General features: G+C 48.0%; 1 protein-coding gene across 1 annotated transcript; it reads left to right on the top strand.

The window, feature by feature from the left end:
* The first annotated feature begins 539 nt into the window (after positions 1-539).
* On the top strand, positions 540-25774 carry rsbn1 (round spermatid basic protein 1). Its single transcript, XM_090185820.1, is given in 8 exon segments — positions 540-794; positions 796-1121; positions 1639-1961; positions 11927-12064; positions 13386-13528; positions 22022-22189; positions 24006-24114; positions 24475-25774. Coding segments are annotated over 8 exon segments (1995 nt in total). The 5' UTR covers positions 540-576; the 3' UTR covers positions 25045-25774.
* The last annotated feature ends 64 nt before the right edge of the window (positions 25775-25838 follow it).

The raw sequence follows: 25838 nt of genomic DNA, 5'->3' as shown, positions 1-25838 counted from the left end.
TAGCAATAAGGCACCTGGGGGGGGGGGGGGCTGTATCCAGGCACACCGCTTACCACACCCTCTCGTGCGTTATAGAATACATGTTTTACATGATTTTGTTTCCGTTCAATATTCAACCTGAAATGTTTAGAACTATGGCAGAGGAGATTGCAATTAGGTCCTGTATGGTGTTGTGAGTTCGATTCCTGGTACCATCCATATGTAAAATGTATGCACCTATGACTGTAATAAAATAATTGGATGAAAGAGCTTGCTAAATGCCATATTGTTGTTGTTATTATTATTATTGTATTATAACACCAAAGGTGCAAAGAAGGACCCGCATCGTCCTCTATCTCTCCAAGAGTCGCTCAGTTTACCATTACGTCAGCTGTAAAAGTGAGTTTCTCTAAAACACGAACTTCAACTCCCAGACAGCCATGCAACTAACTACAATACTGAGAGTGCGCATGAGCTGCCCATAGACCCGAACGGATGAAAAACTACAAATACAATATCACTGAGCGCTTAAAAGAACTACAAACTCCCATCGAGTTGCGCAGTATGAATTTCTAGCCCTTTAAATGTACGTGCAAAATGGCTGCGCAGGTCGACTTGGTCCGTATTAAAGTAGAAAATAAGGTAAGGGACGGTCTTGAGAAATTTGCCAAAGAAAATAAGAAGAGGGAACTGTCACCGTCCGCGGATAAACGGCAGCGTTCATCCGAGGAGACAAAGAAAGTAAAGCTCCATCATCATCGGCACCACCATGACCCACAACATGTTCAACAGCAGCAGAATGGCCAACCACAACCACGAAAAACCTACCCTACAACGACACAAGCAGCAGCAGCATCAGCACCACAACACCAACGGTGCAAAGAAGGACTCGCACCTGCAGCCTACTCTGCCTGCGCGGAAGGTGGTACGCGCAGCAGTCAAGTTGGACAGGAAGAAAGCACTTCCCCCGGTTCTGCCGCCTGGACTGTTCAATTTCACATCCCTCAAAGTAGCCGAGCCCAAGGACAAAATACAGGAGAGCAAGGAAAAGCACAGGGAGAAAGAGCTCAAACTCAAACCTAAGAAGGAAAACACAGAGGCTAACGTAAAACATGGAGTAGTCCTATATAAGAAAAAGAAAGGTAGGTTATTCTTCATTCTATTCCATTATATTAGTATGTTACCACTCTTAATGCTTGAATCTTATGCAAAGTTACAATTAAGTCAGACAAACCTATGTTTGTTTACATACGCAAAATAATCAGCCAGATGATGCACATGCAAGTTCCATGAACTTTATTTTTATTTATATATATGTGTACATTTATATATTTTTATACATATGTATTTATTTTTCAATTGCCTGCCTTCTCAGACTCTATGGCACACCCACTGTAGTTAGGCCTACTTTTGTTGCAGAGAAGAAACTATGTAGCCAACAATTGTTAGTTTTGCAATACTCCTAGTTGTCAACCCTGTTACCATCATGGCCACCTGGCACCTAATCATCCCCAGCTTCCAATCGTCTCTCCAGGTCGTTGCTGTAACTGAGAATGTGTTCAGTCAACTTGCCTGGTAAAATAAAGAAGTGAACCAATTGCAATATGGGTATTGACAAATTATGTGCATGGTAATGAGCTATTGTCTTCCTGTCTCCAGAGTCCCATCATGATGAGAACAGCAAGACTCAGTCGCTGGAGGAGTACCTGTTGAGGAAGAAGAAAAAGAAGCGGATGCACCGTGAGGATGAGCGTGGTAAGACGATCCGCACGTACAACAAGGAGGTCCAGCGGTATGGCGGTCTGACTGACCACAGTCCTTCTGCCCGCCTTGGCCCCGTGAAGGAGGGGAAACTCTGCCAGCCTGGTACAGGCGCCAAATTTTTTAAATTTTATCCCTTTATCTCCCCAATTTCGTGGTATCCAATTGTTAGTAGCTACTATCTTGTCTCATCTCTACAACTCCCGTACGGGCTCGGGAGAGACGAAGGGTGAAAGTCATGCGTCCCACGATACACAACCCAACCAAGCCGCACTGCTTTTTAACACAGCGCGCATCCAACCCGGAAGCCAGCCGCACCAATGCGCCGGAGGAAACACCGTGCACCTGGCAACCTTAGCGTGCACTGCGCCCGGCCCGCCACAGGAGTCGCTGGTGCGCGATGAGACAAGGATATCCCTACCGGCCAAACCCTCCCTAACCCGGACGACGCTAGGCCAATTGTGCGTCGCCCCACGGACCTCCCGGTCATGGCCGGTTACAACAGAGCCTGGGCGCGAACCCAGAGTCTCTGGTGCCACAGCTGGCGCTGCAGTACAGCGGCCTTAACCACTGCGCCTACAGGGAGGCCCCGTTCAAATCAAATTTTATTGGTCACATGCACATATTTAACAGATGTTATTGCGGGTGTAGTGAAAAGCTTGTGTTCCTAGCTCCAACAGTGCAGTAATATCTAACAATACACAACAAGACGCACAAATCTAAAAGTAAATGAATGGAATTAAGAAATATATAAATATTAGGACGAGCAATGTTAGTCTAGTGTGTGTGTGTGTGTGTATGTGTATATGTATATATGGGATGGGATGTATAAACATCATGGACAGTATGTTGGTATACTAAATATTCTGCAGAATGGGCTCCCGAGTCGTGCAGCGGTCCCAGTGCTTGAGGTGTCACTATAGACACCCTGATTTGAATCCAGGCTGTATCACAACCGGCCATGATTGGGAGTCCCATAGGGCAGCGCACAATTGGCCCAGCATTGTCCGGGTTTGGCCGGCGTCGGCAGTCATTGTAAAAAAGTTTTTTTTCTTAATTCACTTGCCAAGTTAAATAAAGGTTAAATAAATTTGTGCTTTCAGTTTTGTGCGAATGCTGCCATCTATCCACGGTTTTTGGTGTGGGTATGTTTTTATGGTAACAGTGGGAACAACATCCCATACAGTGCATTTGGAAAGTATTCAGACCCATTGACCTTTTCCACATTTTGTTAAGTTACAGCCTTATTCTAAAATTGATTAAAACAATTATAATTTAATCCTCATCAGTCTACACACTACTCCATAATGAGAAAGCAAAAACAGGTTTTAAGAAATGTTTGCTAATTTACTACAATTAAGAAACCGATACCTTATTTACATTCAGTTGAAGTCGGAAGGTTACATACACTTAGGTAGGAGTCATTAAAACTCGTTTTTCAACCACTCCACACATTTCTTGTTAACAAACTATCATTTTTGCATGTCGGTTAGGACATCTACTTTGTGCATGACATAAGTAATTTTTCCAACAATTGTTTACAGACAGATTATTTCACTTATAATTCACTTTATCACAATTCCAGTGGGTCAGAAGTTTACATACACTAAGTTGGCTGTGCCTTTTAAACAGATTGGAAAATTCCAGAAAATGATGTCATGGCTTTAGAAGCTTCTGATAGGTTAATTGACATTATTTGAGTCAATTGGAGGTGTACCTGTGGATGTATTTCAAGGCCTACCTTCAAGCTCATTGCCTCTTTGCTTGACATCATGGGAAAATTGAAAGAAATCAGCCAAGACCTCAGAAAATAAATTGTAGACCTCCACAAGTCTGGTTCATCCTTGGGAGCAATTTCCAAATGCCTGAAGGTACCATGTTTATCTGTACAAACAATAGTACGCAAGTATAAACACCATGGGACCACGCAGCCGTCATACCTCTCAGGAAGGAGATGCGTTCTGTCTCCTAGAGATGAACGTACTTTGGTGCGAAAAGTGCAAATCAATCCCAGAACAACAGCAAAGGACCTTGTGAAGATGCTGGAGGAAACAGGTACAAAAGTATCTATATCCACAATAAAACAAGTCCTATATCGACATAACCTGAAAGGCCACTCAGCAAGGAAGAAGTCACTGCTCCAAAACTACCATAAAAAAGCCAGATTACGGTTTGCAACTGCACATGGGGACAAAGATCATACTTTGTACTCTGGTCTAATGAAACAAAAATAGAACTGTTTGGCCATAATGACCATCGTTATGTTTGGTGGAAAAAGGGGGAGGCTTGCAAGCCGAAGAACACCATCCCAATTGTGAAGCACAGGGGCGGCAGCATCATGTTATGGGGGTGCTATGCTGCAGGAGGGACTGGTGCACTTCACAAAATAGATGGCATCATGGGGGGGGGGAAATTATGTGGATATATTGAAGCAACATCTCAAGACATCAGTCAGGAAGTTAAAGCTTGGTCGCAAATGGGTCTTCCAAATGGACAATGACCCCAAGCATACTTTCAAAGTTGTGGCAAAAAGTCTTAAGGACAACAGTCAAGGTATTGGAGTGGCCATCACAAAGCCCGGACCTCAATCCCATAGAACATTTTGGGGCAGAACTGAAAAAGCGTTTACGAGCAAGGAGGCCTACAAACCTGACTCATTTACACCAGCTCTGCCACGACGCATATAAGGCCCTGCCCCGCCCCCCTTTCGGAAAAGCTGACCACGACTCCATTTTGTTGATCCCTGCCTACAGACAGAAACTAAAACAAGAGGCTCCCACGCTGAGGTCTGTCCAACGCTGGTCCGACCAAGCTGACTCCACACTCCAAGACTGCTTCCATCACGTGGACTGGGAGATGTTTCGTATTGCGTCAGATAACATTGACGAATACGCTGATTCGGTGTGCGAGTTCATTAGAACGTGCGTTGAAGATGTCGTTCCCATAGCAACGATTAAATCATTCCCTAACCAGAAACCGTGGATTGATGGCAGCATTCGTGTGAAACTGAAAGCGCGAACCACTGCTTTTAATCAGGGCAAGGTGTCTGGTAACATGACCGAATACAAACAGTGCAGCTATTCCCTCCGCAAGGCTATCAAACAAGCTAAGCGCCAGTACAGAGACAAAGTAGAATCTCAATTCAACGGCTCAGACACAAGAGGCATGTGGCAGGGTCTACAGTCAATCACGGACTACAGGAAGAAATCCAGCCCAGTCACGGACCAGGATGTCTTGCTCCCAGGCAGACTAAATGACTTTTTTGCCCGCTTTGAAGACAATACAGTGCCACTGACACGGCCTGCTACGAAAACATGCGGTCTCTCCTTCACTGCAGCCGAGGTGAGTAAGACATTTAAACGTGTTAACCCTCGCAAGGCTGCAGGCCCAGACGGCATCCCCAGCCGCGCCCTCAGAGCATGCGCAGACCAGCTGGCCGGTGTGTTTACGGACATATTCAATCAATCCCTATACCAGTCTGCTGTTCCCACATGCTTCAAGAGGGCCACCATTGTTCCTGTTCCCAAGAAAGCTAAGGTAACTGAGCTAAACGACTACCGCCCCGTAGCACTCACATCCGTCATCATGAAGTGCTTTGAGAGTCTAGTCAAGGACCATATCACCTCCACCCTACCTGACACCCTAGACCCACTCCAATTTGCTTACCGCCCAAATAGGTCCACAGACGATGCAATCTCAACCACACTGCACACTGCCCTAACCCATCTGGACAAGAGGAATACCTATGTGAGAATGCTGTTCATCGACTACAGCTCGGCATTCAACACCATAGTACCCTCCAAGCTCGTCATCAAGCTCGAGACCCTGGGTCTCGACCCCGCCCTGTGCAACTGGGTACTGGACTTCCTGACGGGCCGCCCCCAGGTGGTGAGGGTAGGCAACAACATCTCCTCCCCGCTGATCCTCAACACTGGGGCCCCACAAGGGTGCGTTCTGAGCCCTCTCCTGTACTCCCTGTTCACCCACGACTGCGTGGCCACGCACGCCTCCAACTCAATCATCAAGTTTGCGGACGACACAACAGTGGTAGGCTTGATTACCAACAACGACGAGACGGCCTACAGGGAGGAGGTGAGGGCCATCGGAGTGTGGTGTCAGGAAAATAACCTCACACTCAACGTCAACAAAACTAAGGAGATGATTGTGGACTTCAGGAAACAGCAGAGGGAACACCCCCCTATCCACATCGATGGAACAGTAGTGGAGAGGGTAGCAAGTTTTAAGTTCCTCGGCATACACATCACAGACAAACTGAATTGGTCCACTCACACAGACAGCATCGTGAAGAAGGCGCAGCAGCGCCTCTTCAACCTCAGGAGGCTGAAGAAATTTGGCTTGTCACCAAAAGCACTCACAAACTTCTACAGATGCACAATCGAGAGCATCCTGTCGGGCTGTATCACCGCCTGGTATGGCAACTGCACCGCCCTCAACCGTAAGGCTCTCCAGAGGGTAGTGAGGTCTGCACAACGCATCACCGGGGGCAAACTACCTGCCCTCCAGGACACCTACACCACCCGATGTCACAGGAAGGCCATAAAGATCATCAAGGACATCAACCACCCGAGCCACTGCCTGTTCACCCCGCTATCATCCAGAAGGCGAGGTCAGTACAGGTGCATCAAAGCTGGGACCGAGAGACTGAAAAACAGCTTCTATCTCAAGGCCATCAGACTGTTAAACAGCCACCACTAACACTGAGTGGCTGCTGCCAACACACTGACACTGACTCAACTCCAGCCACTTTAATAATGGGAATTGATGGGAAATGATGTAAATATATCACTAGCCACTTTAAACAATGCTACCTTATATAATGTTACTTACCCTACATTATTCATCTCATATGCATACGTATATACTGTACTCTATATCATCGACTGTATCCTTATGTAATACATGTATCACTAGCCACTTTAAACTATGCCACTTTGTTTACATACTCATCTCATTTGTACATACTGTACTCGATACCATCTACTGTATCTTGCCTATGCTGCTCTGTACCATCACTCATTCATATATCCTTATGTACATATTCTTTATCCCCTTACACTGTGTACAAGACAGTAGTTTTGGAATTGTTAGTTAGATTACTTGTTATTACTGCATTGTCGGAACTAGAAGCACAAGCATTTCGCTACACTCGCATTAACATCTGCTAACCATGTGTATGTGACAAATAAAATTTGATTTGATTTATTGTGGGAAGCTTGTGGAAGGCTACCCGAAATGTTTGACCCAAGTTAAACAATTTAAAGGCAACACTACCAAATACTAATTGAGTGTATGTAAACTTCTGACCCACTGGGCATGTGGTGAATGAAATAAAAGCTGAAATAAATCATTCTCTCTACTATTATTCTGACATTTCACATTCTTAAAATAAAGTGGTGATCCTAACTGACCGAAGACGGGGAATTTTTACTAGGATTAAATGTCAGGAATTGTGAAAAACTGAGTTTAAATGTATTTGGCTAAGGCGTATGTAAACATCCGACTTCAACTGTAAGTATTCAAACTCTTTGCTATGAGACTCGTAATTGGGCTCAGGTGCATCCTGTTTCCATTGATCCACCCTGAGATGTTACTACAACTTGATTGGAGTCCACCTGTGGTAAATTCAATTGATTGGAAAGGCACACACCTGTCTATATACGGTCCCACAGTTGTCAGAGCAAAAACCAAGCCATGAGGTCGAAGGAATTGTCCGTAGAGCTCCGAGACAGGATTGTGTCAAGGCACAGATCGGGGGAAGGGTACCAAAACATTTCTGCAGCATTGAAGGTCCCCAAAATCACAGTGACCTCCGTCATTTTTAAATGGAAGAAGTTTGGAACCACCAAGACACTTCCTAGAGTTGGCCAAACTGAGCAATCAGGGGAGAAGGGCCTTGGTCAGGGAGGTGACCAAGAAACCTGATGGTCACACTTACAGAGCTACAGAGTTCCTCTGTTGAGATAGGAAAACCTTCCACAAGGACAACCATCTCTGCAGCACTCCACCAATCAGGCCTTTATGGTAGAGTGGCCAGACGGAAGCCACTCCAGTAAAAGGCTCATGACAGCCAGCTTGGAGTTTGCTAAAAAGCACCTAAAGGACTCTGACCATGAAAACAAGATTATCTGTTCTGACGAAACCAAGATTGAACTCTTTTGCCTGAATGCCAAATGTCACGTCTGGAAGAAACCTGGCACCATCCCTAAAGTGAAGCATGGTGGTAGCAGCATCATGCTGTGGGGATGTTTTTCAGCGGCAGGGACTGGGAGACTAGTCAGGTTTGAGGGAAAGATGAACGGAGAAAAGTCCAGAGATCCTTGAAGAAAACCTGCTCCAGTGCACTCAGGACCTCAGATTGGGGCGAAGGTTCACCTTCCAACAGGACAATGACCCTAAGCACATAGCCAAGACAACGCAGGATTGGCTTCGGGACAAGTCTCCGAATGTCCTTGAGTGGCCCAGCCAGAGCCCGGACTTGAACCAGATCGAACATATCTGGAGAGACCTGAAAAAAGCTGTGCAGTGACGCTCCCCATCCAACCTGACAGAGCTTGTGAGGTTCTGCAGTGAAGAATGGGAGAAACTCCCCAAATACAGGTGTGCTGAGCTTGTAGCGTCATACCCAAGAAGACTCGAAGCTGTAATTGCTGTCAAAGGTGCTTCAACAAAGTACTGAGTTAAGGGTCTGAATACTTATGTAAATATATTTCAGTTATTTTTTATACATTTGCAAAAATAACCAAAAATCTCTGTTTGCTTTGTAATTATGAGGTATTGTTTGTAGATTGAGGGTGGGGGGAAACTATTTAATCCATTTTAGAATAAGGCTCTAACTTAACAAAATGTGGAAAAAGTCACGGGTCTGAGTACTTTCTGAATGCGCTGGATGTACTTCGTTATGAATTCAGTCACGGTGATTCTCAGAGACAACCCGGAACATATCCCAGTCCGCATTATCATCTTGAAGCATGGATTCCGATTGGTCAGGCCAGCATTGAATGGACCTTAGTCCTTTACAGGTGAACCGGCATTTGAGTTGTCTCTTATCTCTGGTATATCAGAGTCCCTTATCTCTGGTATATCTTGGCATGCATCATTCAAGACTAAATTTTAATTGTGTGCACCTCAATGGACATATAATGCAGAATACTCAACATAGAAAACAGTCGGACCCGCAACCAGAACCTACAGGCCGTGGTGAAAACATTTAGACAAAAAAAGAGGACTTCAGGGGAGTCTCTCAAGTTGGATTTAATTTAATTTACCTTGAATATTGCAGCCCATTTGTATAGGCTATTCAACAATAAATAGTGGCTGAATTTATTCTCAAACTGACTACTTTTTTCCTTAATGTTTGGCTATTTAATAAGCTAGTGTTTTGAGGTTGGACGAACTGTATTGTTTGGCATAAATAGACTGGTTTTACACACAACTTCCTGTCCAAGCTGGGAGTGATTGTGAGGACGGCTCATGTCATGCAGGTTCAGGTAGCCTTTACAGGACAGTTGTATATTCTGTGGTCTAGAGAAACGGCGTTACGCCAGTGGATACTTACAGTAGGTGCTGATACTATTTGTATTGCGATTCTCACGATTCTATGTGTTTTGCAAATTGCTACTGCGATTGTATTGCGATTTGATGTTCCTAACATATTGCTCACCATACAGTGCATTCAGAAAGTATTCAGACCCCTTCACTTTTTCCACATTTTGTTTCATTGCAGCCTTATTCTACAATTAATTTGTTTTTTTTTCTCATCAGTCTACACACAATAATAAACGTTTTTAGATTTCTTTGCAAAGTTATATTTAAAAGAAATACATACATATATATATATATATATCTATCACAATTTACATAAGTATTCAGACCCTTTACTCAGTACTTTGATGAAGCAGCTTTGGCAGTGATTACAGTTTTGAGTCATCTTGGGTATGGTGCTACAAGCTTGGCACACCTGTATTTGGGGAGTTTCTCTCATTCTTCTCTGCAGATCCTCTCAAGCTCTGTCAGGTTTGATGAAGAGCATATTTTTTCTGGTCTCAGTGTGCTTAGGGTCGTTGTCCTTTTGGAAGGTGAACCTTCCAACAAGTCTGAGGTCCTGAGTGCTCTGGAGCATCTTTTCATCGTGGACCTCTCTTTACTTTGCTCCTTTCATCTTTTTCTCACTGCTGACTAGTCTTCCAGTCCCTGCCGCTGAAAAACATTCCCACAACTTGATGCTGCCATCACCATGCTTCACTATAGGGATGGTATTGGTCAGGTGATGAGCAGTGTCTGGTTTCCTCCAGACGTGATGCTTTGCGTCCAGGATAAAGAGTTCAGTCTTGTTTCTCATGGTCTGAGAGTCCTTTAGGTGACTTTTGCAAACTCAAAGTGGGCTGTCATGTGCCTTTTGCTTAGGAGTGGCTTCCGTCTGGCCACTCTACCATAAAGGCCTGATTGGTGGAGTGCTGCAGAGATTGTTGTCCTTCTGGAAGATTCTCCCATCTCCACAGAGGAACTCTAGAGCTCTGACAGAGCTCCAATCGGGTTCTTGGTCACCTTCCTGAACAAGGCCCTTCTCCACCGATTGCTCAGATTGGCCGGTGGCCAGCTCTAGTAAGAGTCTTGGTGGTTCCAAACTTCTTCCCTGTGTTCTTGGGGACCTTCAATGCTGCAGAATTGCTTTGGTACCCTTCCCCGATCTGTGCCTCGACACAATCCTGTCTCGGAGCTCTAAGGACAATTCTTTCGACCTCATGGCTTGGTTTTTGCTCTGACATGCACTGTCAACTGTGGGACCTTATATAGACAGATGTGTGCCTTTCCAAATCATGTCCAATCAATTGAATTTACCACAGGTGGACTCCAGTCAAGTCGTAGAAACATCTTGTTTTTTATTTTTAATACATTTGCAAAAATGTTTTTTAAAAGCAGTTTTCGCCTTGACATTATGGGGTGTTGTGTTTAGATTAATGAAGAAAAAATTTATTGAATCCATTTTAGAATAAGGCTGTAACTTAAAGGTGAAGGGGTCTGAATACTTTCCAAATGCACTGTATTTCTGCTTCAGAAGGACAAGAGAGCCATGAGAAATTAGTTTTGATCAGTCATGGATATAAAAGTGCTGAAAATAAATTGTTTCCATATATCAAAAGAAGATGAAGAACAAGCTATGAGGGAAAAATCTGGAGTTTTGGTGCAAGTACAGCCGACTAGCACCAAAATAATAGGGCCATAATGTCAATAATATCCCGATATGTAACTGTATCAATGTTTCCCCCGTCACATAAATATGCTGGCAGACCAACCCTGGTCCTGGAGAGTTACAGGCTGTGCAGGGTTTGTTCCATCCCATCGTCAAGACCTCAACCAGCCTGATCATGTGATTGACTGTGAATCAGGTGATAAAGCTTTGTTTGGGTTATAGCTGTGTACCCACCAGTACTTATCTTAGACAAAGTTATGAATGAGCTCAACAGCAAGTCTGTAAGCCATCCAATAGTTATTTCATTCCAAAGTACACCAATGTTAAGTCTATAGCTGAACTCCTGACAAGTTCTCCCTGTTGCTCTGCTCCCTACCTAATAGAGTGGCTCTAGACTTGTTCCATGACGTTTTACGGTTGTGTTTGACCAGACCAATGGATTCTCATAGGGCTGACACTACCACACACACAGTTTATACAGTGCTCTGTGCAGTTTACACAGACAATTAGCCAATTAGTTTAATGCAGCATTTCCACTGCAATATCCAAGTGCTACTAATGGTTTGAGGGGAGGAAAATTAATGCAAGGCACTGCTTGATTATGTTGCACTAACTAACTAACTAACTAGGGCTAGCTAAATGTTGGAAAGCCTTGGACAGCTCCATGCGCACCAAACCATCCACCTGGGTCAGTTTTAGTCCAATATCATAATGATATATTAAAGCCTGAAGCCAGTGCACATTGGCATTGCATTAATTTCAGATTGAGCTAAATCAACATTACCTCTCCACCTGTGTGCTGACTGTAGGTGGGTCGGACCAGGCTGGCCCCATGAAACGGATCAGTCTGGTCTGACCTCTGACCTCTCTCCCTGTCCTGTAGGTGGGGTGGACCTACTGCTCGGGCCCTACTGGACCGGTCCCATGAGACAGATCAGTCTGGTCTGACCTCTGACCTCTCTCCCTGTCTTGTAGGTCGGGCGGACCTACTGCTCGGGGACATACCGGGCCGGTCCCATGAGGCAGATCAGTCTGGTGGGAGCCATGGCGGAGGAGGTGGGGGACTACTTCCCAGAGTTCTTGGACATGCTGGAGGAGTCCCCCTTTCTGAAGGTCAGAGGATGAGAGAATGGATGTTGGTGCTTGGAATTTATCAAATGATTAATATAAAACAACCTTCTTTCTATTTATTCTTACTAGCCTCCTGGCCATAGTTTTACAACTGAAATGTAGGTTTATGGTTTATGTGTAGGCCTATAGCTATGGTTGGTTATGTGTAGGCCTATAGCTATGGTTGGTTTATGTGTAGGCCTATAGCTATGGTTGCTTTATGTGTAGGCCTATAGCTATGGTTGCTTTATGTGTAGGCCTATAGCTATGGTTGCTTTATGTGTAGGCCTATAGCTATGGTTGCTTTATGTGTAGGCCTATAGCTATGGTTGCTTTATGTGTAGGCCTATAGCTATGGTTGCTTTATGTGTAGGCCTATAGCTATGGTTGCTTTATGTGTAGGCCTATAGCTATGGTTGCTTTATGTGTAGGCCTATAGCTATGGTTGCTTTATGTGTAGGCCTATAGCTATGGTTGCTTTATGTGTAGGCCTATAGCTATGGTTGCTTTATGTGTAGGCCTATAGCTATGGTTGCTTATGTGTAGGCCTATAGCTATGGTTGGTTTATGTGTAGGCCTATAGCTATGGTTGGTTTATGTGTAGGCCTATAGCTATGGTTGGTTATGTGTAGGCCTATAGCTATGGTTGGTTTATGTGTAGGCCTATAGCTATGGTTGGTTTATGTGTAGGCCTATAGCTATGGTTGCTTTATGTGTAGGCCTATAGCTATGGTTGGTTTATGTGTAGGCCTATAGCTATAGTTGGTTTATGTGTAGGCCTATAGCTATGGTTGGTTTATGTGTAAGCCTATAGCTATGGTTGGTTTATGTGTAGCCCTATAGCTATGGTTGGTTTATGTGTAGGCCTATAGCTATGGTTGGTTTATGTGTAGGCCTATAGCTATGGTTGGTTTATGTGTAGGCCTATAGCTATGGTTGTTTATGTGTAGGCCTATAGCTATGGTTGCTTTATGTGTAGGCCTATAGCTATGGTTGCTTTATGTGCAGGCCTATAGCAATGGTTGCTTTATGTGTAGGCCTATAGCTATGGTTGCTTTATGTGTAGGCCTATAGCTATGGTTGCTTTATGTGTAGGCCTATAGCTATGGTTGCTTTATGTGTAGGCCTATAGCTATGGTTGCTTATGTGTAGGCCTATAGCTATGGTTGGTTTATGTGTAGGCCTATAGCTATGGTAAACTGACTGAAGTCAGACAAATTTAGTTATTGCTGATCATTTCTGTCTCAATGTAGGCCTTCAAATTTTTTGGAATTAATCATTGTATATGCAGAGCATGATTGTCACTGAAACACTGTCTGTCCAGATGACCCTACCTTGGGGCAGTCTCTCCAGCCTGAAGCTGGACTGTCGTTCCCAGAGTGATGATGGGCCCATCATGTGGGTCCGGCCGGGTGAGCAGATGGTGCCAACCGCTGACATGCCCAAGTCACCCTTCAAACGACGCAGGTAGGCGAAACATCCCAGGACTTTTATCATAGTAACACAGTAATTAATATAGTAATAACATAGTATTACTATATGTGACCTAACGCATAATACGCCTCCTGATAGGAGTATCATTTATTAGTTTATGACAGTGTAGCTCAACTCCCTCTCTTCGCTACCCATTCCTCCTTTCCTTTCCCACTCCTCTCTGTCCTTAGTCTCCCTCCATCTCTTTCCCACTCCTCCTCTGTCCTCACTGTCTCCCGCCATCTCTTTCACACTCCTCCTCTGTCCTCACTGTCTCCCTCCATCTCTTTCCACTCCTCTGTCCTCACTGTCTCCCTCCAACTCTTTCCACTCCTCCTCTGTCCTCACTGTCTCCCTCCATCTCTTTCCACTCCTCCTCTGTCCTCACTGTCTCCCTCCATCCCCTTTCCCACTCCTCCTCTGTCCTCACTGTCTCCCTCCCATATCTTTCCCACTCCTCCTCTGTCCTCACTGTCTCCCTCCCGTCTCTTTCCCATTCCTCCTCTGTCCTCACTGTCTCCTCCCTCCCGTCTCTTTCCCATTCCTCCTCTGTCCTCACTGTCTCCCTCCCATCTCTTTCCCACTCCTCCTCTCTGTGCTCACTATCTCCCTCCCATCTCTTTCCCATTCCTCCCCTCTGTCCTCACTGTCTCCCTCCCATCTCTTTCCCATTCCTCCTCTGTCTTCACTGTCTCCTCCCTCCCATCTCTTTCCCATTCCTCCTCTGTCCTCACTGTCTCCCTCCCATCTCTTTCCCATTCCTCCTCTGTCCTCACTGTCTCCCTCCAATCTCTTTCCCATTCCTCCTCTGTCCTCACTGTCTCCCTCCCTCCCATCTCTTTCCCACTCCTCCTCTGTCGTCACTGTCTCCCTCCATCTCTTTCCCATTCCCCCTCTGTCCTCACTGTCTCCCTCCCATCTCTTTCCCATTCCTCCTCTGTCCTCACTGTCTCCCTCCATCTCTTTCCACTCCTCTGTCCTCACTGTCTCCCTCCATCTCTTTCCACTCCTCCTCTGTCCTCACTGTCTTCCTCCATCTCTTTCCACTCCTCCTCTGTCCTCACTGTCTCCCTCCATCCCCTTTCCCACTCCTCCTCTGTCCTCACTGTCTCCCTCCCTCCCATCTCTTTCCCATTCCTCCTCTGTCCTCACTGTCTCCCTCCCATCTCTTTCCCACTCCTCCTCTGTCCTCACTGTCTCCCTCCCTCCCATATCTTTCCCATTCCTCCTCTGTCCTCACTGTCTCCTCCCTCCCATCTCTTTCCCATTCCTCCTCTCTGTGCTCACTGTCTATCTCCCATCTCTTTCCCATTCCTCCTCTCTGTCCTCACTGTCTCCCTCCCATCTCTTTCCCATTCCTCCTCTCTGTCCTCACTGTCTCCCTCCCATCTCTTTCCCACTCCTCCTCTGTCCTCACTGTCTCCCTCCCATCTCTTTCCCACTCCTCTTCTCTGTCCTCACTGTCTCCTCCCTCCCATCTCTTTCCCATTCCTCCTCTGTCCTCACTGTCTCCCTCCCTCCCATCTCTTTCCCATTCCTCCCATCTCTTTCCCACTCCTCCTCTGTCCTCACTGTCTCCCTCCCTCCCATCTCTTTCCCATTCCTCCTCTGTCCTCACTGTCTCCCTCCCATCTCTTTCCCATTCCTCCTCTCTGTCTTCACTGTCTCCCTCCCATCTCTTTCCCATTCCTCTTCTCTGTCCTCACTGTCTCCTCCCTCCCATCTCTTTCCCATTCCTCCTCTCTGTCCTCACTGTCTTCCTCCCATCTCTTTCCCATTCCTCTTCTCTGTCCTCACTGTCTCCTCCCTCCCATCTCTTTCCAATTCCTCCTCTCTGTCCTCACTGTCTCCCTCCCTCCCATCTCTTTCCCATTCCTCCTCTGTCCTCACTGTCTCCCTCCCTCCCATCTCTTTCCCATTCCTCCTCTGTCCTCACTGTCTCCCTCCCTCCCATCTCTTTCCCACTCCTCCTCTGTCCTCACTGTCTCCCTCCCTCCCATCTCTTTCCCATTCCTCCTCTGTCCTCACTGTCTCCCTCCCATCTATTTATCACTCCTCTCTGTGCTCACTGTCTCCCTCCCATCTCTTTCCCATTCCTCCTCTCTGTCCTCACTGTCTCCCTCCCATCTCTTTCCCATTCCTCCTCTCTGTCCTCACTGTCTCCCTCCCATCTCTTTCCCATTCCTCCTCTGTCCTCACTGTCTCCCTCCATCTCTTTCCACTCCTCTGTCCTCACTGTCTCCCTCCATCTCTTTCCACTCCTCCTCTGTCCTCACTGTCTTCCTCCATCTCTTTCCACTCCTCCTCTGTCCTCACTGTCTCCCTCCATCCCCTTTCCCACTCCTCCTCTGTCCTCACTGTCTCCCTCCCTCCCATCTCTTTCCCATTCCTCCTCTGTCCTCACTGTCTCCCTCCCATCTCTTTCCCACTCCTCCTCTGTCCTCACTGTCTCCCTCCCTCCCATATCTTTCCCATTCCTCCTCTGTCCTCACTGTCTCCTCCCTCCCATCTCTTTCCCATTCCTCCTCTCTGTCCTCACTGTCTATCTCCCATCTCTTTCCCATTCCTCCTCTCTGTCCTCACTGTCTCCCTCCCATCTCTTTCCCATTCCTCACCTCTGTCCTCACTGTCTCCCTCCCATCGCTTTCCCATTCCTCACCTCTGTCCTCACTGTCTCCCTCCCATCTCTTTCCCATTCCTCCTCTGTCTTCACTGTCTCCTCCATCCCATCTCTTTCCCATTCCTCCTCTGTCCTCACTGTCTCCCTCCCTCCCATCTCTTTCCCACTCCTCCTCTGTCCTCACTGTCTCCTACCCTCCCATCTCTTTCCCATTCCTCCTCTGTCCTCACTGTCTCCCTCCCATCTCTTTCCCACTCCTCCTCTGTCCTCACTGTCTCCCTCCCTCCCATCTCTTTCCCACTCCTCCTCTGTCCTCACTGTCTCCTACCCTCCCATCTCTTTCCCATTCCTCCTCTGTCCTCACTGTCTCCCTCCCATCTCTTTCCCACTCCTCCTCTGTCCTCACTGTCTCCCTCCCTCCCATATCTTTCCCATTCCTCCTCTGTCCTTACTGTCTCTTCCCTCCCATCTCTTTCCCATTCCTCCTCTCTGTCCTCACTGTCTCCCTCCCATCTCTTTCCCATTCCCCCTCTGTCCTCACTGTCTCCCTCCCATCTCTTTCCCACTCCTCCTCTGTCCTCACTGTCTCCCTCCCATCTCTTTCCCACTCCTCTTCTCTGTCCTCACTGTCTCCTCCCTCCCATCTCTTTCCCATTCCTCCTCTGTCCTCACTGTCTCCCTCCCTCCCATCTCTTTCCCATTCCTCCTCTGTCCTCACTGTCTCCCTCCCTCCCATCTCTTTCCCATTCCTCCCATCTCTTTCCCACTCCTCCTCTGTCCTCACTGTCTCCCTCCCTCCCATCTCTTTCCCATTCCTCCTCTGTCCTCACTGTCTCCCTCCCATCTCTTTCCCATTCCTCCTCTCTGTCTTCACTGTCTCCCTCCCATCTCTTTCCCATTCCTCTTCTCTGTCCTCACTGTCTCCTCCCTCCCATCTCTTTCCCATTCCTCCTCTCTGTCCTCACTGTCTTCCTCCCATCTCTTTCCCATTCCTCTTCTCTGTCCTCACTGTCTCCTCCCTCCCATCTCTTTCCAATTCCTCCTCTCTGTCCTCACTGTCTCCCTCCCTCCCATCTCTTTCCCATTCCTCCTCTGTCCTCACTGTCTCCCTCCCTCCCATCTCTTTCCCATTCCTCCTCTGTCCTCACTGTCTCCCTCCCTCCCATCTCTTTCCCACTCCTCCTCTGTCCTCACTGTCTCCCTCCCTCCCATCTCTTTCCCATTCCTCCTCTGTCCTCACTGTCTCCCTCCCATCTATTTATCACTCCTCTCTGTGCTCACTGTCTCCCTCCCATCTCTTTCCCATTCCTCCTCTCTGTCCTCACTGTCTCCCTCCCATCTCTTTCCCATTCCTCCTCTCTGTCCTCACTGTCTCCCTCCCATCTCTTTCCCATTCATCCTCTCTGTCCTCACTGTCTCCCTCCCTCTCATATCTTTCCCATTCCACCTCTGTCCTCACTGTCTCCCTCCCATCTCTTTCCCATTCCTCCTCTGTCGTCACTGTCTCCCTCCCTCCCATCTCTTTCCCACTCCTCCTCTGTCCTCACTGTCTCCCTCCCATCTCTTTCCCATTCATCCTCTCTGTCCTCACTGTCTCTCTCCCATCTCTTTCCCATTCCTCCTCTCTGTCCTCACTGTCTCCCTTCCTCACATCTCTTTCCCATTCCTCCTCTGTCCTCACTGTCTCCCTCCATCCCATCTCTTTCCCATTCCTCCTCTCTGTCCTCACTGTCTCCCTCCCATCTCTTTCCCATTCCTCCTCTCTGTCCTCACTGTCTCCCTCCCATCTCTCTCCCATTCCTCTTCTCTGTTCTCACTGTCTCCTCCCTCCCATCTCTTTCCCATTCCTCCTCTCTGTCCTCACTGTCTCCCTCCCATCTCTTTCCCATTCCTCTTCTCTGTCCTCACTGTCTCCTCCCTCCCATCTCTTTCCCATTCCTCTTCTCTGTCCTCACTGTCTCCTCCCTCCCATCTCTTTCCTCTATGTCTCCCTCCCTCCCATCTCTTTCCCACTCCTCCTCTGTCCTCACTGTCTCCCTCCCTCCCATCTCTTTCCCATTCCTCCTCTGTCCTCACTGTCTCCCCCCCCCCATCTCTTTCCCACTCCTCCTCTGTCCTCACTGTCTCCCTCCCTCCCATCTCTTTCCCATTCCTCCTCTGTCCTCACTGTCTCCCTCCCTCCCATCTCTTTCCCATTCCTCCTCTGTCGTCACTGTCTCCCTCCCTCCCATCTCTTTCCCACTCCTCCTCTGTCCTCACTGTCTCCCTCCCATATATTTCCCATTCATCCTCTCTGTCCTCACTGTCTCTCTCCCATCTCTTTCCCATTCCTCCTCTCTTTCCTCACTGTCTCCCTCCCATCTCTTTCCCATTCCTCCTCTGTCCTCACTGTCTCCCTCCCATCTCTTTCCCATTCCTCCTCTGTCCTCACTGTCTCCCTCCCATCTCTTTCCCATTCCTCCTCTGTCCTCACTGTCTCCCTTCCTCCCATCTCTTTCCCATTCCTCCTCTCTGTCCTCACTGTCTCCCTCCCATCTCTTTCCCATTCCTCCTCTCTGTCCTCACTGTCTCCCTCCCATCTCTTTCCCATTCCTCTTCTCTGTCCTCACTGTCTCCTCCCTCCCATCTCTTTCCCATTCCTCCTCTCTGTCCTCACTGTCTCCCTCCCATCTCTTTCCCATTCCTCTTCTCTGTCCTCAATGTCTCCCTCCCTCCCATCTCTTTCCCACTCCTCCTCTGTCCTCACTGTCTCCCTCCCTCCCATCTCTTTCCCATTCCTCCTCTGTCCTCACTGTCTCCCTCCCTCCCATCTCTTTCCCACTCCTCCTCTGTCCTCACTGTCTCCCTCCCTCCCATCTCTTTCCCATTCCTCCTCTGTCCTCACTGTCTCCCTCCCTCCCATCTCTTTCCCATTCCTCCTCTGTCCTCACTGTCTCCCTCCCATCTCTTTCCCACTCCTCCTCTCTGTCCTCAATGTCTCCCTCCCATCTCTTTCCTATTCCCCCTCTGTCCTCACTGTCTCCCTCCCTCCCATCTCTTTCCCATTCCTCCTCTGTCCTCACTGTCTCCCTCCCTCCCATCTCTTTCCCATTCCTCCTCTGTCCTCACTGTCTCCCTCCCATCTCTTTCCCATTCCTCTTCTCTGTCCTCACTGTCTCCTCCCTCCCATCTCTTTCCCATTCCTCCTCTCTGTCCTCACTGTCTCCCTCCCATCTCTTTCCCATTCCTCCTCTGTCCTCACTGTCTCCCTCCCTCCCATCTCTTTCCCATTCCTCCTCTGTCCTCACTGTCTCCCTCCCTCCCATCTCTTTCCCACTCCTCCTCTGTCCTCACTGTCTCCCTCCCTCCCATCTCTTTCCCATTCCTCCTCTGTCCTCACTGTCTCCCTCCCATCTATTTATCACTCCTCTCTGTGCTCACTGTCTCCCTCCCATCTCTTTCCCATTCCTCCTCTCTGTCCTCACTGTCTCCCTCCCATCTCTTTCCCATTCCTCCTCTCTGTCCTCACTGTCTCCCTCCCATCTCTTTCCCATTCATCCTCTCTGTCCTCACTGTCTCCCTCCCTCTCATATCTTTCCCATTCCACCTCTGTCCTCACTGTCTCCCTCCCATCTCTTTCCCATTCCTCCTCTGTCGTCACTGTCTCCCTCCCTCCCATCTCTTTCCCACTCCTCCTCTGTCCTCACTGTCTCCCTCCCATCTCTTTCCCATTCATCCTCTCTGTCCTCACTGTCTCTCTCCCATCTCTTTCCCATTCCTCCTCTCTGTCCTCACTGTCTCCCTTCCTCACATCTCTTTCCCATTCCTCCTCTGTCCTCACTGTCTCCCTCCATCCCATCTCTTTCCCATTCCTCCTCTCTGTCCTCACTGTCTCCCTCCCATCTCTTTCCCATTCCTCCTCTCTGTCCTCACTGTCTCCCTCCCATCTCTCTCCCATTCCTCTTCTCTGTTCTCACTGTCTCCTCCCTCCCATCTCTTTCCCATTCCTCCTCTCTGTCCTCACTGTCTCCCTCCCATCTCTTTCCCATTCCTCTTCTCTGTCCTCACTGTCTCCTCCCTCCCATCTCTTTCCCATTCCTCTTCTCTGTCCTCACTGTCTCCTCCCTCCCATCTCTTTCCTCTATGTCTCCCTCCCTCCCATCTCTTTCCCACTCCTCCTCTGTCCTCACTGTCTCCCTCCCTCCCATCTCTTTCCCATTCCTCCTCTGTCCTCACTGTCTCCCCCCCCCCATCTCTTTCCCACTCCTCCTCTGTCCTCACTGTCTCCCTCCCTCCCATCTCTTTCCCATTCCTCCTCTGTCCTCACTGTCTCCCTCCCTCCCATCTCTTTCCCATTCCTCCTCTGTCGTCACTGTCTCCCTCCCTCCCATCTCTTTCCCACTCCTCCTCTGTCCTCACTGTCTCCCTCCCATATATTTCCCATTCATCCTCTCTGTCCTCACTGTCTCTCTCCCATCTCTTTCCCATTCCTCCTCTCTTTCCTCACTGTCTCCCTCCCATCTCTTTCCCATTCCTCCTCTGTCCTCACTGTCTCCCTCCCATCTCTTTCCCATTCCTCCTCTGTCCTCACTGTCTCCCTCCCATCTCTTTCCCATTCCTCCTCTGTCCTCACTGTCTCCCTTCCTCCCATCTCTTTCCCATTCCTCCTCTCTGTCCTCACTGTCTCCCTCCCATCTCTTTCCCATTCCTCCTCTCTGTCCTCACTGTCTCCCTCCCATCTCTTTCCCATTCCTCTTCTCTGTCCTCACTGTCTCCTCCCTCCCATCTCTTTCCCATTCCTCCTCTCTGTCCTCACTGTCTCCCTCCCATCTCTTTCCCATTCCTCTTCTCTGTCCTCAATGTCTCCCTCCCTCCCATCTCTTTCCCACTCCTCCTCTGTCCTCACTGTCTCCCTCCCTCCCATCTCTTTCCCATTCCTCCTCTGTCCTCACTGTCTCCCTCCCTCCCATCTCTTTCCCACTCCTCCTCTGTCCTCACTGTCTCCCTCCCTCCCATCTCTTTCCCATTCCTCCTCTGTCCTCACTGTCTCCCTCCCTCCCATCTCTTTCCCATTCCTCCTCTGTCCTCACTGTCTCCCTCCCATCTCTTTCCCACTCCTCCTCTCTGTCCTCAATGTCTCCCTCCCATCTCTTTCCTATTCCCCCTCTGTCCTCACTGTCTCCCTCCCTCCCATCTCTTTCCCATTCCTCCTCTGTCCTCACTGTCTCCCTCCCTCCCATCTCTTTCCCATTCCTCCTCTGTCCTCACTGTCTCCCTCCCATCTCTTTCCCATTCCTCTTCTCTGTCCTCACTGTCTCCTCCCTCCCATCTCTTTCCCATTCCTCCTCTCTGTCCTCACTGTCTCCTCCCTCCCATCTCTTTCCCATTCCTCCTCTGTCCTCCCTGTCTCCCATCTCTTTCCCATTCCTCCTCTGTCCTCACTGTCTCCCTCCCTCCCATCTCTTTCCCATTCCTCCTCTGTCCTCACTGTCTCCCTCCCTCCCATATCTTTCCCATTCCTCCTCTCTGTCCTCACTGTCTCCTCCCTCCCATCTCTTTCCCACTCCTCCTCTGTGCTCACTGTCTCCTCCCTCCCATCTCTTTCCCATTCCTCCTCTCTGTGCTCACCGTCTCCTTCCTCCCATCTCTTTCCCATTCCTCCTCTCTGTCCTCACTGTCTCCCTCCCATCTCTTTCCCATTCCTCCTCTCTGTCATCACTGTCTCCCTCCCATCTCTTTCTCATTCCTCCTCTCTGTCATCACTGTCTCCCTCCCATCTCTTTCCCATTCCTCCTCTATGTCCTCACTGTCTCCTCCCTCCCATCTCTTTCCCACTCCTTCTCTCTTCCTCTTCTCTGCTGGTGGTTGACTCTCCCTTTCCTCTATAGGTCCATGAATGAGATAAAGAACCTTCACTACCTGCCCAGGGCCAGTGAGCCCAGAGAGGTGCTGTTTGAGGACCGAACCAGGGCTCATGCTGACCACGTGGGCCAGAGCTTCGACTGGCAGAGTACGGCAGCAGTGGGCGTGCTGAAGGCTGTGCAGTTTGGGGAATGGTGGGTTTTTACTGAAAGTAGGGGAGTTTGGGGAAGGGTGGGTTTTTACTGAAAGTAGGGGAGTTTGGGGAAGGGTGGGTTTTTACTGAAAGTAGGGGAGTTTGGGGAATGGTGGGTTTTTACTGAAAGTAGGGCAGTTTGGGGAAGGGTGGGTTTTTACTGAAAGTAGGGCAGTTTGGGGAAGGGTGGGTTTTTACTGAAAGTAGGGCAGTTTGGGGAAGGGTGGGTTTTTACTGAAAGTAGGGCAGTTTGGGGAAGGGTGGGTTTTTACTGAAAGTAAGGCAGTTTGGGGAAGGGTGGGTTTTTACTGAAAGTAGGGCAGTTTGGGGAAGGGTGGGTTTTTACTGAAAGTAGGGCAGTTTGGGGAAGGGTGGGTTTTTACTGAAAGTAGGGCAGTTTGGGGAATGGTGGGTTTTTACTGAAAGTAGGTCAGTTTGGGGAAGGGTGGGTTTTTACTGAAAGTAGGGCAGTTTGGGGAAGGGTGGGTTTTTACTGAAAGTAGGGCAGTTTGGGGAAGGGTGGGTTTTTACTGAAAGTAAGGCAGTTTGGGGAAGGGTGGGTTTTTACTGAAAGTAGGGCAGTTTGGGGAAGGCTGGGTTTTTACTGAAAGTAAGGCAGTTTGGGGAATGGTGGGTTTTTACTGAAAGTAGGGCAGTTTGGGGAATGGTGGGTTTTTACTGAAAGTAGGGCAGTTTGGGGAATGGTGGGTTTTTACTGAAAGTAGGGCAGTTTTGGGAAGGGTGGGTTTTTACTGAAAGTAGGGCAGTTTGGGGAATGGTGGGTTTTTACTGAAAGTAGGGCAGTTTGGGGAAGGGTGGGTTTTTACTGAAAGTAAGGCAGTTTGGGGAATGGTGGGTTTTTACTGAAAGTAGGGCAGTTTGGGGAAGGGTGGGTTTTTACTGAAAGTAGGGCAGTTTGGGGGAGGGTGGGTTTTTACTGAAAGTAGGGCAGTTTGGGGAAGGGTGGGTTTTTACTGAAAGTAGGGCAGTTTGGGGAATGGTGGGTTTTTACTGAAAGTAGGGCAGTTTGGGGAAGGGTGAGTTTTTACTGAAAGTAGGGCAGTTTGGGGAATGGTGGGTTTTTACTGAAAGTAGGGCAGTTTGGGGAATGGTGGGTTTTTACTGAAAGTAGGGCAGTTTGGGAATGGTGGGTTTTTACTGAAAGTAGGGCAGTTTGGGGAATGGTGGGTTTTTACTGAAAGTAGGGCAGTTTGGGGAAGGGTGGGTTTTTACTGAAAGTAGGGCAGTTTGGGGAATGGTGGGTTTTTACTGAAAGTAGGGCAGTTTGGGGAATGGTGGGTTTTTACTGAAAGTAGGGCAGTTTGGGGAATGGTGGGTTTTTACTGAAAGTAGGGCAGTTTGGGGAATGGTGGGTTTTTACTGAAAGTAGGGCAGTTTGGGGAAGGGTGGGTTTTTACTGAAAGTAAGGCAGTTTGGGGAAGGGTGAGTTTTTACTGAAAGTAGGGCAGTTTGGGGAAGGGTGAGTTTTTACTGAAAGTAGGGCAGTTTGGGGAAGGGTGGGTTTTTACTGAAAGTAGGGCAGTTTGGGGATGGGTGTGTTTTTACTGAAAGTAGGGCAGTTTGGGGAATGTTGAGTGTTTGGGAAGTGTTTGGTATTCATTCAGGTCTGCTTGGCTCTCAGCAGCAATGCAGTATGACTATGATGGTGAAATAATTCCAGTTTGGGATGCTTCATCCAGAGTTTCTGTGGTTATCACGGATTCCTGTTATTTGTTCAACTAATTTGTCTCTTCACCCTTGATTCCACTTTGTATCAACATTTGTGTAGGTGTGAACTAACGGTCTTTGATCTACAGGAGTGCGCGTCCGAGGATAACCAAAGATGTGGTGTGTTTCCACGCAGAAGACTTTAACGATGTGGTCCAGAGGCTGCAGCTGGATCTGTACGAGCCCCCTGTGTCTCAGGTAGGAACTGAGCTCTTATTGAACCTTGAATCTGTTAGGCTGATGCATGAACCTCCTCTATATGGGATCATAGCAGATCAGATGTCTGATAGGCTTAGTCATAAACAGGATCAGACTTGAGGGGGAACGCCTTGGCGTGGATGACATAATAGGCCATTTAGTGAGTCAGTTTAGAGCTTTAATTTGCAGAGTCTTTATTCTGGTCCCAGAGAATGACCAATTCTGCATGATCTTCTCTGGAGTTTTCTGGAATTCAATTCAGTGTTGAAGATACCAGGCAGGTGTGACAGGACAGACGTAGTGCTGCTGTGTGGGAATGGATCAGGTGGGCCTTCCTCTAATCCTCGTCTCTCTCTGCAGTGTGTCCAGTGGGTAGACGATGCCAAGCTGAACCAGCTGAGGCGGGAGGGTATCCACTACGTGCGGGTGCAGCTGTGTGACGACGACATTTACTTCATCCCCCGTAACGTCATCCACCAGTTCAAGACTGTGTCGGCAGTCTGCAGCCTGGCCTGGCACATCCGCCTCAGACAGTACCATGACGAGAAGGACTGCAGAGTACACGCCCTACACAAGCCCAACAACCAGAGCACAACATCGGGTCAATTCATCTCATCCTCCCCGGCCCAGCCAGATGCCAAAGTGCCCCACTGTGCCGGTCTGCAGGCACAGAGAGACAAGACTGAGGAACCAGTGTTTCAGAGGCCTACTACTCCACCTAGAGAACCCCGGCCAGCCCGTCCTCAGTCTGCCAAGTCTGCACACCTGCCCCCTCCCGTGCTGGGCATCAGCCCCTTGCCACATGCTCCCTCTGGTTCTGGTTCTAACCCCTCCACTGTAGAGCCGAGGCCTCCCCCTGGTCTAGACTACAACTCCCAGCGACCCCACCATGATGTACAGCGTCACCACCCCACTGACTTCTTCAAATGACCTTCCCTCCTCTTTACTCCTTTAACTATGTTTACTACCCTCTAAGGAAGAGCAGTTTATTTAAAGGAATGTGACTGTGTGCGCTTATGACACTTTTTGAAAATGTTATTCTTGAACTTCTTCTCTTTTAAATTATTCAGATTACAAAGTATTATTTTTATTTGTAAATTCAGTATCAGAGACAAGCTTAGAAATCTTTTTTTTCTTAGCCAGAAATGTGAAATGTTCATTTAGGAACATTTGTCAGAAAAAGTGTCTGTGTTTATTTGTTAGTACCTGAAACTGAGGTCCCTCTGGGGAGTTTCCTAACTGGCTTCGAGAGTTACCAAGTTACCAAGGCAACTCGCATTGCCAGTCGAGAGAGACTACCAAGGTGTACAGTATATCATGTACATTGCCTAATTGTTTTTTAGATAAAAGTGCCTGCCACCCAAAGAACAGCAATCAGTCTCAAATAAATATATATTTTTTTTCCTTCGAGTAGCCTTCTTGAGACTTCCTGTGATGGTGAATGTAAAAGGATTTTTTTATTTTTTACTGTTGAAATTCATATTTAATATATTTTTGTCTGTGCTTCACAAATGCAGAGTTGGCCTGCGTTTTTATATTGGATTGTGGATTAATATATTTTTTAGATGTGTACTGTAAAAAATATTATACTGTTAACAATGAATGCATGTTCTGGTGTTTGACACTGACGTTGATAAAGTACAGTAGTTTATGTCCAAAATATTGTCCAACTTTCAGCCATTTCTATCAATGTTATGCCACGTTTGAAAACTGTCGTTTCTACT

This window comes from Oncorhynchus mykiss, chromosome 9, assembly GCF_057628025.1.
Source record: "Oncorhynchus mykiss isolate SJ-2025 chromosome 9, ASM5762802v1, whole genome shotgun sequence".
NCBI lineage: Eukaryota > Metazoa > Chordata > Actinopteri > Salmoniformes > Salmonidae > Oncorhynchus > Oncorhynchus mykiss.
This window is presented reverse-complemented; position numbering and strand designations above follow the sequence as displayed.